The sequence below is a fragment of the Cornus florida genome, unplaced genomic scaffold (genome assembly GCF_030987335.1).
Source record: "Cornus florida cultivar Cherokee Brave unplaced genomic scaffold, ASM3098733v1 CherokeeBrave_3.0.0_Hap2_Chr02, whole genome shotgun sequence".
Taxonomy (NCBI): Eukaryota; Viridiplantae; Streptophyta; class Magnoliopsida; order Cornales; family Cornaceae; genus Cornus; species Cornus florida.
In genome coordinates, this window is record NW_026775572.1 from 67,128,278 (window position 1) to 67,145,015 (window position 16,738).

General features: G+C 40.0%; 1 protein-coding gene across 2 annotated transcripts in view; it reads right to left on the bottom strand.

Moving 5' to 3' along the window:
• LOC132295222 (5'-3' exoribonuclease 4) overlaps nucleotides 1–16,738 on the bottom strand; it is a 50,079-nt gene that overhangs the window by 14,056 nt on the left and 19,285 nt on the right. For both annotated transcript variants that reach the window (XM_059793389.1, XM_059793388.1), the window contains exons 11-12: nucleotides 10,704–10,784; nucleotides 4,908–5,003 (exon numbers count right to left, since the gene is read on the bottom strand). In XM_059793389.1, the coding sequence (XP_059649372.1) occupies nucleotides 4,908–5,003; nucleotides 10,704–10,784 (177 nt within the window). The remainder of the gene's footprint in view (nucleotides 1–4,907; nucleotides 5,004–10,703; nucleotides 10,785–16,738) is intronic.

Sequence of the window (16,738 nt, forward strand, 5' to 3'; positions counted from 1 at the left end):
TTTTGCAGCACTGGATAAGTGGTTTCCCTTGGGTTTTCAGGATTAGCAACTGAGGAGCTGGTTTCATTTGAACCAAGAGTGTTGTCAAAAAGGCTCCTCCAGACCAAAGCACTCCTCACTAGAGATAGAATCAAACTGAAGCTCCTCAAATAATGGTCTCCGTCCAACAGACTATGTGAACAGCTTCTCATAGAACTCAACAAAACCCTTGCAAACCTCGTCCTCCTTACACAATAACTCCCCTTCCACCCGGACCCTCCCAGTATGATTGCCCCTTCTATAGGCGTTGGCCAATCTATGGAAAAACTTCGTGTTCCTGTCACCCTCCTTAAGCCATAAAGCACGAGACTTTTGTCTCCACGAAATCTCCTCCATGATAGCAATCTCAGCAAACTCCGTCTAATAATTCACCCTCCTAACCTTCAAGGAGTCTGCCAGGACCCCTGACTCTCCATCCGATCAATATTAGCAATCTAAAAAAAAACCCGATTCTTCCTCCAAACAAGATTCCCGAAGACCTCTTTATTCCAAATCTTGATATTCTCCTTATGAAGGCGTAAGTTACTTGCGAGCATATGACTTGGGGTACCAACCACTCCAAAACCTTCCCACCATAATCGGACCCTATCCAGAAAACCCTCAGCACGAAGCCACATATTCTCAAATCTGAAGGGAGATCGCCTTTTATGTATCCCACCACAATCCAACATCAACGGAACATGATCAGAGATAGGGCGAGCCAAGGTAGCCTGAACAACATCAGAGAACTTCTCCTCCCAATCTCCTAACACAAGGAATCTATCAAGCCGAGATAGGGTAGGAGGAGAATGGCCACTAGACCAAGTAAAAGTCCCTCCCTCCAAAGGAAAATCGACCAGCCTAGAGTCATCAATAAACGCCGAAAAGGACTCCATGTCAGACGTCTACCTACCCACCGTCAATCTCTCAAATGGAGAGCGAACAACATTGAAGTACCCACCAATACACCATGGTAGCAACCAACGCCTTCCAATATTCCCCAGCTCCTCCCATAGCAATTGCCTAGACAAATCCTCAGTAGGCCCATAAATTCCAGAGAAGACCCATTAAAAACCATCCACCACGAAAGAGTACACATATGAAACAGAGAATCTCCCAATCCAAGAATCCACCAAAGACACCCATCCGCTAACCCACATAACAAGAATCCCACCCAAAGAGCCAATAGCATCCAAATCACACCACTCCACAAATCTCCCACCCAAAGGCTTCGCACAATCAAATCCATCATCGCAGCAATCTTGGTTTCTTGCAGACACACCATGTGACCTCCCCCTTTACGAATCATCAACTTGACCACTTTTCTCCTCACCGGGTCATTTAAACCCGGAACATTCCATGACATAATTTGTAGCTTCATAGGGAAACAGAAGCAAAATAAGTCCTTCCCCTCCACCCACTATACCTTTCCCTGGACCCCTATTCCGTCTTTCATAGGTAGCAAAATCCGCGGATCTCCGCACCTACCTCTCGCCCGCCCCATCCTGAACCCCACCCCTACATCCCATCCTTTCCAAAAACTATGTATTGAGGACATCATGGAACATACTCAACGCCTCCTCCATTCTCCCCTCAAAAGACACTCCCAAAAGAGAGCCCACCTCACCACCTTTCTCTCTAAACCACTCCTCTAAACCTTCCCTTCCTTCAACAGCATCATCACCTCCCGAACACTCCTCTTCTGGTCGAACAACAGCCAAAGGAACACACGTCTCCACAGCCTGCTCAATTCCTTCCCACTGAATCAACCCTAACTCTTCGTCAAGAGCAGAACACAGCACTTCCTCCCAATCCTCAAGGACAGAAGTGGAGGGTGCGCAACTAGCCATCGGAATCTCAAACTCCTCATCAGAAAAAAAAAAACCCCTTGACTCAGTCTAAAAACCTTTCAACGCCAAATGAACCCGCAGTTTCTTAATCAAAGAAGCAACAACAGAAACATCATCCAAATTAATCTGCACATCACGCCCCACACAAACAGTAACACCCTCTCGTATCATGTCTGGAAACCGCACAGAACCCAATTTCTTGCCCTGACCTTCACCTTTCCGATCATCCAAAATCTTTTCCGAAACTGCCTCAAACACCGAAGACAACCTTTTGGAGAAAGAGGACAGCAGTCCCTTCTCTAATCTCGAACACCGCTTCGACACCCCACAAGAAGGGGTATAAGAAGAAGAGGAAGGAGAAAGAAGAGAGGCTTCTCAGCAAAGAGGTGGACTTACCCGGACTGGAAACAAAGTGATAACTCAACACCCACTTCTGCTTCTCTTTACGTGACCATCTCATTCGAATTGCAGGAAGGAGAACCTTCTTCTTAGTCCTCAACCGGCGACCTTGCAGAGGGGGCACAACCCGTCGTCCATCCCTGTTCAAACTAGAAGGTTGAGGTGCAGGTCCATCAGTTGAAGAGGAAATAGGCCCAAACCTATTAACCACATCCAGACCACAACCAACAAGATCAACACGTGGGCCACCCTTCAAACTGCAGCCCAAACTTGAAGGAACATTCAAATAGCAACCATCCTTGACAACCTGGGCCGCCTCATCACTAACCGGTCCACTATGACATGGGTCCGGGCATCTAACAACCGCAGGCCCATCACAAGGCTCACGAGGAAACAGATCAACACTACAAGGGACAATGGCCCCAATCACCAGCCCAACCATGGGCCCATTAGAACAAGAGGATTGCGTGAACTTTCGAGGCCCAGAAATTGAAACATATGTGGATACAGCTGTATCCCATTGCGAACAGCCAATTCTTGAGCGACAACCACGTTGCTGGGTCCCTAACTCTTCCCCACCCACGCGTTAGAGGCACGTGGAGGCCACCTTGGTTTCTTCTCCGATCCCCAACATAGAAATCCGGCATACGGTCATGAACGCTGAAGCCTCCACCCCTATGAAAGTCCAGTCGAGCAACATGCCCGCTACAATTAGACGATGAAGAACCATCTCTCCTTTTCAGAGTGAAGAGCCTTCTGAAGCATTCTGTGTTACGAACCCACAACTTATCCCTCCACACCTTCCATTTCTGGAATTCAACCTTCCCCTTCTGTCCCATTGACTCTCATCTCAGCCAATCAACCTCCTTCAGCAAATGCGAGCCATCACCTCCTTCCAAACTGTCCATCGTCAGGACAAGCTCAGGGTGCTTCTCCTCTCAAACACTTTATAGCAGAATCGATCATCGTGAACGAAGATAAACGGAGGGCAACCACGACCATCAGAGACCGTGATACGAACTCTTTCTGCATCCAAAGATTCATCCACATCAACCCAAATAAAACCACCGCACAAATCGCCGACCGTCACAAACAAAGCATGGCTCCAGAGATGTAGAGGGAGGCCATAGAGCGTAACTTTCTTCAACCCCTTCTCCTTCAAAACCTCATAGTAACCCATTCTGAAACACAAATAATCCACTCGGAGAGTGGCCCTACCCCAGTCTCGACGACCCTTCTTGAGCACACAAGCCGCCTCAGCCGACGAGGGAAGACGAAAAAGAATCAAAGAGTCCAGCAAAGGCGAAACCACCACTTCAGCTGAGACCTTCCAAGCACGCGATGCCCAAGCAGCGATCTAAGCCCTATCACCCACTTCCTTGTCAAACTTACCCACCAAACACGATCGCAGGTCCTCTTTCCTCCTTCCAACCGAATTGTCATCCAAAAAGATCGAAGGACCTCTGTATGTATTTGCAGATCTGGCGGACAAACCCTGAAAAAGACGAGGTAATCTAGCAACCTCCAAGAACGAACGCATAATACACCAGGAAAAGAAGACAGATGAATAGAAAAAAGGGAAAAAGAGGAAAAAGAGCCTTCATCGGAGTAGATGACTCCGATGAACAGAGGTTCTGCTCATGAGAGAGAGAGAGAGAGAGAGAGAGTTATCATTTTCTATTTAAGTAAATGTTTTAATGCAAAATTGGACCACAGAGCATCACACGCTTTTTTCATTTTCTTTGTACTACATCTGCATACAAAGAAAATGAAAAAAGAGGTAACAGTGACCAAACATTATCAAATATACTGACTCCCAATAAAGCATTGAAGTTGACTAGCATTTGTAACATGGCCAACAGTGAGGCAATATTCTTTCCATGTCTCTGAAGTCCTGTTTTGGAAGCTGAGACATGGAAAGTTACTCGAAAGGAGGAAGATATTTGAAAAAAGTTCTGGACCATCTTTTCACTTTATAGTCTCTGTAGATCACAAGTCTTCATAGTTAAAACTTTCATAATCTATGTACAGATTTCTTTGAGTGAAATAATTACCCAGATCGCTTAATCAGTGTGTGCACAACAGATCATCATACTTAATGCATTGAATTATATCATAAATTGTCACAAACTACCTATAAATTTGTTTATAGTTTTTATCTAAAGTCCTAGATACCCAACTGTACTTGCTACTTTATATTAACCCACCAAAGCAAATATGATAGAACATATCACATGCATTCATTAGTATATGCAGAGCTTCACTGACCACCACCACCACACATTTATAATCCCATAAATAAGGAAGTTCATTGTAACATTGAAATGAAGTACAATTACAGCATTAAATCTTGAAGAAAACAATGTAGAATAAATAAAACAGAAAATTACCATAACACTGAATGTATATATTCAAAGTCAGAGCACTTTTTGAAGAAAATACAAGAACATCAAGTAGTTTGCTAGATATCATTTTATTTCTATATGACATTGTAATACATTAGTAGTTTCAAACATTATAAAGGTCATGATAAATAGAAAACACAAGGGCTGAAGATATTAATCTAAATAGCTTACAAGTATGACAAAACACATTAATCGAAACAGCCACTTGCAAGTTGCAACATTTGATGGGACTCACCGTATCTTTTCTAATCTTATCGATCTCATCTGCGTTTGATAACTCAAATTTCTCCGCATAGTACCTTTCTTTGTACCCAGGCTCCCCTAATTTCACCTGAGGAAAATAGAAAGACTAATTTTATCAGCTAGCATTAGAAGAGAGAGTAATGTTTCACATTAACAAGCAGATGCGCAAACATATAAAATTTTGGCATCCAAGAACATACATAATGGGGGAACTATTTTTTTTATGAACAAGATAAAACATATACAACTGCACGTACGAGCAGGGATTACTTGTCGAAGAATACCATTTGCCACATCAGAAAAATTGATATTAAGTCAGGAACATTTAAAATTTTGAACTTGCAACAGGGACAAGGATGGGACAGGGTTGGGAAAAAGACGGAACTGAATCATCCTCATAAGTGATCACAGAAGGCTCAAACACTCAAAATGAACGAATTGTTGAAGAATTAAAAGGGAAAGAGTGTATAAGAAAACAAGGGGGGTAGGAAGCATACAGATATCTCCACTGTCTTTAACTGTTGGGGTTCCAAGTCTATTAGCAATCACAACTTTACATAGCTAGAATCATAAATTTTGTGCTAATATTCTTCTATGGGAAATGGAATCATAGGGAAAGGAAAAAACAGGAACAAAAGTGGTAAGATAGTAAATATTAAAACAAAGAGCTTAGCAGTCGGCATGCTTATCCTGCTTATCACTTTGAAGGACAAAACACCTCATTCAACAATGGAATCAAACTCCAAATCAGTTGATCGAGGTAGCCAATATAGAAATTAGGTAGATATGAGTACCTAACCACACATTACCTGTGTTGTCAAGGTGTCATTACTTGCTGCGCCAAATTGTGTAAAGGTGGCAGCTTAAATAGCCTTTTCATACGACCACACGGCATTCCTACAGAATGCATGTTTTACACCTAAGAGCATCACACGGGGCATTTTCTACAGGAACAGTATCCAACACTTCTCTCCACTAATGGTACATACATAAGACTCCATAATGATCATGTCAAACGACTATGAATCACCAAACAAGATGAAGATTTTTTTCACCAATCACCCTATGGCTAAGACCGGTGACTACGCAACTCTTTCACCGTGTCGAGCGCTTTTTCAATAGGCTTATTATATCCAACAAACTAACTATTTTTAATGGGCCTCAATTTTCCATTTCTTTGCCCATGCAACCCGTCTTCTCTATAAATGTAATAGTCTCATAATCTCAAACAAGGCTCCATATCCATACCTTATTCACTACTTTCTTCACATGCACATAAGATATTTCAAGTGCAGTCCCAGCCTTCTCCACAGGCATATATATAAAAATACAAGGTTTGGCAACTATTTCTCTAGTCATGCAGCAAGCCTATTCACAGAGAAACCACCTTGTTTCTCCATAGGTATATCTTTATTGTTATATTTATTTTAATATTAAGGGTAGTCAGGGGCGGAGCTGCCCTCCAAAATTTTTCAAATTTTTTTTTAGCAGCCCCCAAAATAATTATATTGTAAATAAACTTAATTCACGGTCCCAAAATTCATAATAAATTCTAACAACCCCTACACACAAAAAAAAAAAATGCAACTTTATTTGCATATAGACATGTATAATATTCATTATATGAATTTAGGAGAGAAAAAGAAGAAAATTATACCAATGTCCCTTGTGTCTAATTAAATGAATAAAATTTTCTTCCCAGACATAGTGAAAGTGAAAGTAAAAGAAAGTGAAGTGAAGAAAAATTAAATTTCCAACGTCAATTTGGTTAGCACGAAAAAATTGCAATGATTTAAATAACATGTAATTTACCATAAAAGAAAGGGCAATGTTGTAAGTTCACAAAACATTCTCAATAAATCAAAATTTTCTAGTCTTTTTTGGAAGAAAATTTTACGGGAAAATTAGGTGGTTATTGAAAGTGATTTTCCTCAAAATTTTCATCTTCCTGCTAACCAAACTCCTAAAATGTTTTAAAAAAAATCCATTTCCTTTCTTTTCTAACTATTTCCATCTAATCAAATGAAGCCTAAAGATGGTGTTTATAAGAAAATTATTTAGGATTAAATATAAATCTCTATCAAGTAGTCTTGGGAGCATGGGAAGAAAGAAAAACTAAAGTATTGTGAGAGCACGACGGCAAGAATGCCAACAACAATAATGATATTATATATGTTAATATTTTTAGGTGTAAATTGCACTGACACCCCCTGAGGTTTTGGTCAACGCCACTCAACGGACTATCAATGGCTTTTTTTACATTGACACCCCTTGAGGTTTCAAAAATGTGCATTGACACCTCCTCCAGACCTCTAAGACTATATGAAACTACCTTTTAACCCTTGGACTTGTCAACAACTCCATTTAAATCATGAAATTACAAATTTAACCTCCTAACTAAGTTTAAAGGATCAAACTAACCTCTTCATCTCTTCTATACATCTAGATATAGTTTATATATAACAATACATATATCACCATAACTATCACCACATCGAGAAACCATTACCACAACATAAAAATAAAAAATAAAATTAATTAATTATTTTTTAAATAACTATGTAACTGTTCATCATCATAACCACTACAACCACACCCAAACACCACCATAACCAACACAGTAGAAAAAATAAATTTAAAACATCAATGGCTAACCTATACTTATACGTCTCAAACGCCACCAAAACCACCACCACACCAAAACAACACCACCAACACACCCAACCTCTACTAAAACCACCACCACCACCACAATAGAAAAAATAAAAATAAAAATTTGAAACACCCTGATAACCTAAACACCACAATAGCCACCCACACCCAAACAACACCACAACAACCACCACCAGAGTAGAAAAAAATTAAAAACAGCTATGGCCAGCCCATACCCACCACAAGGGAAAAAAAAAAAACACAACCATGTCCAACCCAGATGTCACCACCACCACAATTAGGGGTGTTCAAATAATCCGCCAATCTGTCAATTTAGTCCAATTCGTGTGGTTCAATTTGGTTTTCTAATCTCGTGGCTCGATGATGGTTTGAAAAATTAATAATCCGTAGTGACCGGATCGTTAACAAATTAGGTGTTGAAAAAACCGAATCGATCCGTAAACCGATCCATGGCAATCCATTCAATTTTTACACACACACACACACACATATATATATATATATATTGAGTAAAGTGATAGCTATTGCATTATACTGTAACCAATAGGGAATCTCACATGGGCATGGGCTCAAAAGCAGACAAAAGAGTCAAAAGACAGTCTGGGGAGAAAACAAAGCCATATGAGTGAGGCTTTTTTTTTAATTATCAAACAGGCGTCAATGTCTTCAACAGATGCTCCTACTGTCTTCTTAGATTGGTTAGGAACGATTGCAACGGAAGCCGGAAGTTCCATAAGTTGGATAACAGTACACACAATTACATAGGAGAGCCGCTCTCATCAGCTAAAGCTAAAGCACAACAGATCTCCTTTCTTCTCAGCAAATCTTCTTTCTTCTCAATAAATCTTCTTCACTACAGATTTTCTTTCTTTTTCTGCAAATCTCCATTCTTCTCCGATAAATCTTCTTCCTTCTCCATTCACGGTAGCATCGTTGACTTCCAATCTATGGAAACGTCCAATCCCTGAAACCGAACAAATCCAATCCATTATTTCACAAATCGGTTTGGTTCGGTTTGAGTATTCCCACGGATCGGTTCGGTTTCACAATTTACCAATCCGTTGAGACCAGTTTGGATTACCTTTAACCCCTAATCCAAACCAATCCGAACTGTGGTTAACACTAACCACAATAGAATGGAAAAAAAAAAAAAAAAAAAAAAATTAAAAGCAGCGACGGCTGTTTTTATCTCACCATTCCCACTAATTCTCCTCTCTCCTCTCACACCTACTTTCCATCCCTTACTCGTCTCAATCACAAATCCAACAACACCACAACCACTATACCACAACATTTTTTTCCCCAAATTCTGCAAATTAACGTGCCCTAGCCACCAATTACATTTCCCTCCATCGGCCACCCGAAACTCCACCAGCAAGAAGAATGACGAGGGGTGCAAGCGTCAGTGGCGAGTTTGGAGGACTGCGGTGCTCTGAAAGGCGGCGAGCTAGAAGTCTCCTCTTGCTGACCCTTCTCTTCCAAGTTTCTCACAAACCCATCAATCACACGACAAATCGCCAGCTGTGGTGACAAGGTTTTCCGGTCACTCGAGAAACAGTCGGAGGAGCGCCGCCGCTATATAGAAGCTCAGAGAGCAGCGGCTTCTGCCTCATATGACATTAGATCGAAAATTCAATCTGATGACAAGAGGACGATAGCGATGCGGAAATGGCCAGCTAATTTGCCCATGGATGAGACGGATTTGTAGCGGCGGAAGGCCCATGAGGCAGCGAGGATATGGCGCGATTCCAACGATGAGGTTGCTTGGCGAGGAATCGCGGCTAATCTGAGGTCTGGTTGGTACTATATGAATGGCAGCAGTGCCGCTCCGGCGGCAAAACAAATTCAAAATTTAGGGGTGGGAATGGCCGGAGGGACCGGGATACGGTTCTGGGCATGGCCGAAGGCTTGAGTTTGAGCAACCCAGTTCAGAGTATGGATTTGAGTATGGTCGGAAGAGCAAGTATGAAGAGCCCAAGCCAGAGTTTGGATCTGGGCATGGGCAGAAGCCGAAGTCGGATGTACCCACCTCGGGATCTGGGCATGGGCAGAGGCCAGAGTTGAAGTACCTTTATTTTCTCAAAAGAAACAGTAAGGGGTTTTTTGCACCTTTTGAATCTAAGAGGGGTGTTTCTTTCACTTAAGCCAAATTATAAACTTTTCTTGTATTTCGGCTTCTTCGGGTTGCTCGGATTAGTAAAATCTTTGCCCAAATCCCGTCCATAATAAATTTGGGCTCTAAAGTATAAACCCACTCTCAGTCCCATGATCTCAAGTATCTCGGCAATGCCCGTATAATTTTCGGGCGGGACTTAGGTTGCTCGGTTTAGGCCCACCCAAGCCCCACCCCTACAAGAAACCATTTGAATATATAGGGTAAAAGAAACAGTTTTTCTTCTAGATATCAATAAAACTCTTAGTCTTGATCATTAAGGTGGTTAATAATTGTAAAAATGACAACCAAAGCCCATTCTTAAAGAATAGGAACCAAATTCTTGTATTGATACCCCTTCCTGAAGCAACATTTGTTGAAGGCGTTCATGAATTCAATCACATAGCTAACCAATATAGGGAGGAAAAATAAAGTTAAACAAAGGATCACAGAAGCGATGAGCAGCTGGAAATGATTTAAACTTTGTACCAATTACAGCCCAAATAGAACAGTCTCCTGTTCAGAATCAGAGTTTTATTGCTGTAAGGTAAAAGAAACAGTTTTTCTTCTAGATATAGATAAAACTCTGAGTCTTGATGGTGAGCTTCAGCTTATATATATCCAATATAAATGAAGGCAATTAGTGATGGTAACTCCAAAAATTTCCCTCCAACTAATTTATTAAATAGTGTAAGTATTTAGATTCGAATTGCTTATGGAAGATTTACAACCAACACACTTCAAGCTGATCATTAAGGTGCTTAATAACTGTAAAAATGAGAAAATAAAGTTAAACAAAGGGCCACAGAAGTGATGAGCGTCCGGAAATCATTTCAACTTTGGTCCAATTACAGCCCAAATCAAACAGTCTCCTATTCAGAATCTGAGTTTTACTGATGTAAGTTAATCTAGGTGTGCAATAATTATATTATCTTGACAATAAAACCAATGAAAATAACTGACCTTGTCCACAGCTGGAGCCTGGGGCTCTTCAGAAACCTCTTTTCTTGACTTAAGCTTCATCTCTTCATTTCTCTCAATAGACTGAAAAGTAAAACCAGTGTAAGTAGTAAATAATAAATATTCACCCAAAATATATGGATTTACAACCAAAAAGAAAAAAATAAAATAAAGAAATAAAGAGAAAAATGAGCGGAAGACAGTTCCTAAGAATAAATGAAAACCTACGAATCACAGCAAGCAAAAAATGCTCACAAAAGAAAATTCAGGAAAAGTGACTTGACACTCTTGACAAATTTTTTTTTTTTGACAAGTAAAGATTGTATAAAAAGCGTTCAAAAGGGGAACGCATCCCTCAAAAGCAACCCATGGCCAAATAGGGCCTCTAAACCCTCCAAGACAACACTCAGACTTTAATGAAGTTTACTTATAAAAAAAAATTAAAAAAAAAATAAAAAAAGAAACACACACACACTGACTTTATAGTCCACAAATATTAATAATACAGCTTTGGATGATGTTTGGATAAAGCACAGAATTCCTAGCATTCACATGAGTCACCTAAAACTTTTTTAGAAAGCCAATAGAAAGAGAAGCAAAATTAACTGCAAACACCGGCTGCCAACTATAGTTCTGGTTATCATGATAACAATTATCTTAGGGTCACTAATAACCATCAAAAGTAAATGAAAACAATAGAAGCCTGAGTTTCTCAATTGGCATCAAACAACTGAAGCATTTTTGACAGGATAAAGAGTTAAACTTAAGACATTTGTTATAATAATGAATTAATTTAGTTAGGTTTCGACTAATTCTACTATGAGAATCACAATAGATGCAAAAAGCTAAACAATAATATATGGCAAAAAAAAACCAGCCAAACATCACATTGTGCAGTCACAAAGCTCCAAAAGTACAAACCAAACTGGATGATAATTCTCAAAAAATTAATTTTTTGTTATTTGTTTATTATGAGCCAATAAGAAAATCATATAAACATGCAAAGAGTAAGGCACGGGCCTGATTGAAGTGAGGTGTGTGTGAATTCAATTTAACCAATGTATAATTTGGAACAATTCAAGATATGCAACGCAGCTAATAAAAAATTCTTTTAGACATAATTTTTCATATTTTTTGGAAAATTAAGATATTCATTCATTGAAAAAAAAAAACACTTATCAAAAAATAATAATAATAATAATAATTGAAAAAAAGAAAACGATATGAATAAATGAATGAAGAAAAAATAAAAGGAGTGTTTTTTTTAGCCTGGAGCCAACTAAAAGGCATGAGCTTGAAGGCTTCACGTGAACCTCGCTAAAGGGGCCTAGTGTCACAAGCCTGGCCCTTGACAATTTCCATTTGACCCAAAAGCTTAAGTGATTAGATAGTGCTGCATACCCACCCTTATTAGCCCATGACTTTCCCCATCCAGATCCAACGTTGGACAAGAACCCTCTAAAACCTAGCATGTAGGATGTTGAGGCATTGCAACTGAGTGCCTGAACCTTAACGAGGCTAGGGCATTTTAAGGGCCTAAGCATGCCTTAGACAAATATGATTAAAGTGTACACACTTTGTATGCGGAAATACACATAAACAAATTTCCGGTGTAATGAAGCAAATGACCAATTCCAGTATTCTACTAGTCATTTTTCATGGAATGCAGCATTCTTAATAATGAACTGGCTGCACAATAAGAATCAACTTTTCAAAATACAACGTGATAAGCGCTTAGTGGACATCAAATTTTAGGGGACCTATTGTATTATGAAACTGATACAACCATCAGTTTGTTTAAACTAATAAATGCATATTTCTCAATCAACCAAAATGTATATTCTCTTTATAATATATATATATATATATATATTAAATAAGATTGTATATAAAGAAACGCATCCCTCAAAAGCTACACAAGACCAAATAAGGCCTCTAATCTCTCAGAGTCTAAAAAGTCCACGATCTCATCCAAGGATTTACAATTTCTCCCAGGAACCCAACAAAAAAGAGAGCTAATAATGGAGAATTTTAGCACACCAATAGAAGTCTCCTTCCCTTCAAAGGATCTCCTATTTCTTTCAAGCCATGAACACCACCAGACGCACAAAGGCGCGATCCTCCAAAAACCACGAACTATACAACCTCTCCAAGCTTCAATCAAGCCTCTAGAAGATCTGGGCATAACCCACTGAACCCCAAACAAACCCAACATCAAAGCCCAGCAATCCCGAGCCACTGGACAATGTAAAAGGAGATGATTAAATGTTTCCTCGTCTCTCTTGCACATACAACAGTTGACCACAACCTGTCTCCTCCTCTTAAGATTATCTTGGGTCAATATCTTTCCCAACACAGATGTCCAAACAAAAACACCACCTTGAGGGGGGCCTTAGAACACCAAATAGTCTTCCACGAGAATGCATCTCTTGGAAAATTCGCAAGACATCTAAAGAATGACTGAACCTCAAAATAACCCTTAGAAGAGGGGACCCACACCACATAGTCAGGGGTGCCACTCACAATCTCTTGGCGATACAGCAACTCCAGAAAACCAATAACTTCCTCAATCTCCCAATCCTGAAAATGCCTCGAAAAAAGCGCATCCCAGGATGTTCTTCCACTATCAAGACGATAGTAGTCACTCACCAAGGCATGTCTGTCTATGGCAATCTTGAAAAGTCTGGGAAAGGAGAGAGTAAGAAACCGCTCCCCACACTAGACCAAAAACAAATTCTTTTACCATCCCTGACTCGAAATCTGATATGCTTAGAAAATTCATCCCATCCCTTTTTGATGAATTTCCACACACCAACTCCACTAGGACTAATATCTAAACTTAGAGACAATTGTCATTGGAGACTGTCTTTTGAGTGGGTCAGCATTTCTGTAGTCTCTCATCCAAAGATACAAAGATGCTTGATACAAATTAAACCCATCTTTAAGCAAAATTATTCTTGACTTCAAAAATCCGTGTGTTTGAAACTTATCACGCTTACCAAAAGTACAACTTTCTCTACATGGGCTCCAAATTAAGAGCTCAGGACCATCTCTCCCCATACACCCAAACTGATACACACAGACCTGACAATTGCCAGCGCACACACAAAAGGGAAATATGTGACACACACACAAAGAGAGAGAGAGAGAGAGGCAATATGAACTGATTGTTTTCTGACTCATATAACGTGCAACTTGTACTTATCAACGAACGGGGGAAAAAAGAAACAAAAAACTATTAGTGGACTGTCCGTTTCTCTGTTTCCAGCAGGGCTGGAGTTTGGACCGTCACTATTGCCTACACTAGATGATTCTAAGCTTCTATAAAGGCTGTGGCACAGATATAAAACCAATTAATGATATGGTAGTATGTTTGAAGCAAGATCAATGTTTAAAATTTTTTCCTAAAATCTCTTAAAAGTTTGTGTGGGGATTCACTGGGGATCAATTTAAGTTTCATCTAGTGAATTAAGAAATGGTGTGCACTAGTAGGGGTGCACACGGTCCGGTTCCAACCGGAACCGATCTCAACGGTTCCTTAAAAATGGAACTGGAACCGTTTAGATCTGGAACCGGAACCGAAGAGATCTGGAACCGGACCTAACCGAACCGGCATTCACGGTTCGGTTCCAAGGAACCGTTGATTGTCGTTGACTGCTACAATGGAAACCTAAATTTTCTAGGAGCTTTGCAAATCTCCAGCCACCCTTCCTTCCAAGGCTTGATATGATAGGTCATTCTGGTATGCCAAAAAAAAAATAGAAATAGAATAGGATTTAGTCTGCAAAACAATTATTACAGTCTTACAAACCTTGATTAATTGATTTAGAAAAAAAAAAAAAAATTAAACCAAAACCTACAAGTTAGCAGTTGCAGATAGAGAGGGGGGCAAGCTTAAGAGTTGAGAGACAGCGGCTAAAGCTCGCGAATGGCGAACCCGAACTGGAACAACGGGCAATGGAAACTGAAAGATATGGGTTTTGATTTTTTGAACAATCTGAAATGATATGCCGATATGGGTTTTGAACTTTTGATTCTTGCAGACAGATAGATAAAGTGAAATATCAAATATATGGGTTTTGAACTTCTGATTCTTGTAGATTTTGTAGTTTGCAGTTGCAGAGAGAGAGAGAAGTTCAGAGTCGAGAACGAGAATAGAGATGGAGGCGATTGGGATTTGGGGAGGCTGAAATGATTTGCCCTAAAATATTATCTGATAATCTGAATATGTGGTCAGTGGTTTAAGTTACAAACTTACAACTAGCAGGATAGCACTAGCAGCCACGGCCCACAGCCCACAAGTATAATTATATAATATATATATAGATATATATATATAAATATTACGGTTCGGTTCCGGAACCGAACCATGAGACCAGAACCAGAATTGAACCGAATCTCAACAGTTCCTCATTTTAGGAACCGGAACCGGAACCGTAAGAACCGGAAATTCGGTTCCGGTCCCGGTTCCACGGTTCTTTTGTGCACCCCTAGTGCAGCCCCCCCTATCCTGCTAAGGGCTTGGGCGTTAGGAGGTTTGATATGCTCAATAAAGCATTGTTAGGTAAATGGCTTTGGAGGTTCACAGTGCAGAAAAACTAATTACGGATGAGGGTTATAAGGTCAAAAGTTGGGGAGAATAGACGTGAATGAAGCTCTGAGGAAGTGATTTCTCTAGCAGGGGTGAGAGCTTGGAAATTCATTTGGAAAGGTTCAAATGAATTTTAAAAGCATGTTCGGTTCAGGGTGAGGAATGGGACACATTCTGTTTTGGGAGGATACTTGGTGTGGGAATAGACCACTTGCATGCACTTTCCCGAGACTACCCAGGATTGCAGTGGTTAAGCATATGTCATCACTAACTAATATTGTCTTGATAACGAGAGGGTGACATGGGTTGTGCAGTTCGAGCAGTATCTTCAAGATTTGGAGATGGAGGATATTGTCAAGGTTTTTTGCTTTACTATATCAACCTAGTGTTGGATTGGGAGGGGCTTGATGAGCGGTATTGCCGTGAAATCACATCATGGGGGTTTTGAGATGCGGTTTTTTTGTTTGACATCTCAAGGGTCCACTTCCCTTTGGAAGGCAGTTTGGCAACCAAAAGCCCCTCCAAAGGTGACTTGTTGGGGCAGACGGTAATTTTGGGGAGGATTTTGACAGTTGATGATCCGAGGAAAAGGTGCTGGATTGTAGTGAATTGGTATTATACATGCAAAAGGGATGAGGAGGCCGGTGAACCATCTCGTTTTGCATTGTCCAGTGAGAAGGGATGGTTGTGTTAGAGAGTTGTTATTCAGGCTTCGTCTTCCTTCTTTGGGTTGTGGCTATTTTAGAGTTGTTATATTTTATATATTTTTAGGGTAAGGGTAGATTTGTCTTTTTCTTTATTTTTAGTTAGGGATTATTACTTTATCCTCTTCTTTGTAATACAACATTCTGTAATTTACAATAGAGAATTCTTCTTCTTTACTCTTTTGTACAAGCCTTTTCATGGTATCAAAGCAATGACAGCCTCGGCAAGCACAACAGTGGCAATCACATCTAATCATTATTTTTGATAAGCAAACATTGTATAAAAGAAGCATTCAAAAGGGGAACGCATCCCTCAGAAGATACACAAGGCCTAATAGGACCTCTAAACTCTCAAAGAGTCCAAAAAATCAACTATTTCCTCCATGGATTTACAATATCTCCTTATAACTCGCATCTAATCATATCAACTTCGTTCACAATTTCTCAGTATCTTTCTCACTCTCAGGCTTATCGCCTCTGCATCAGCAATCGTATCGCAATGCAACAGTAACCCTAAATTGGCAATTGAAATTTCACTTCTGCTTCAACTTCACATTACACAATTTCGCATCATATCATCTGGTGTCATAGTAGCATCTACTGTCTGCATCATATCATCGATTCTGGCCCTGGACTTCATCGCATAGCATCACACAACTTCGTTATCTGTTTCAGTTTATGCAGCCAATGGCACACCAATTTCATTAGCTGGTATTGGAACTATTATTTCTCCTCATCTGTCT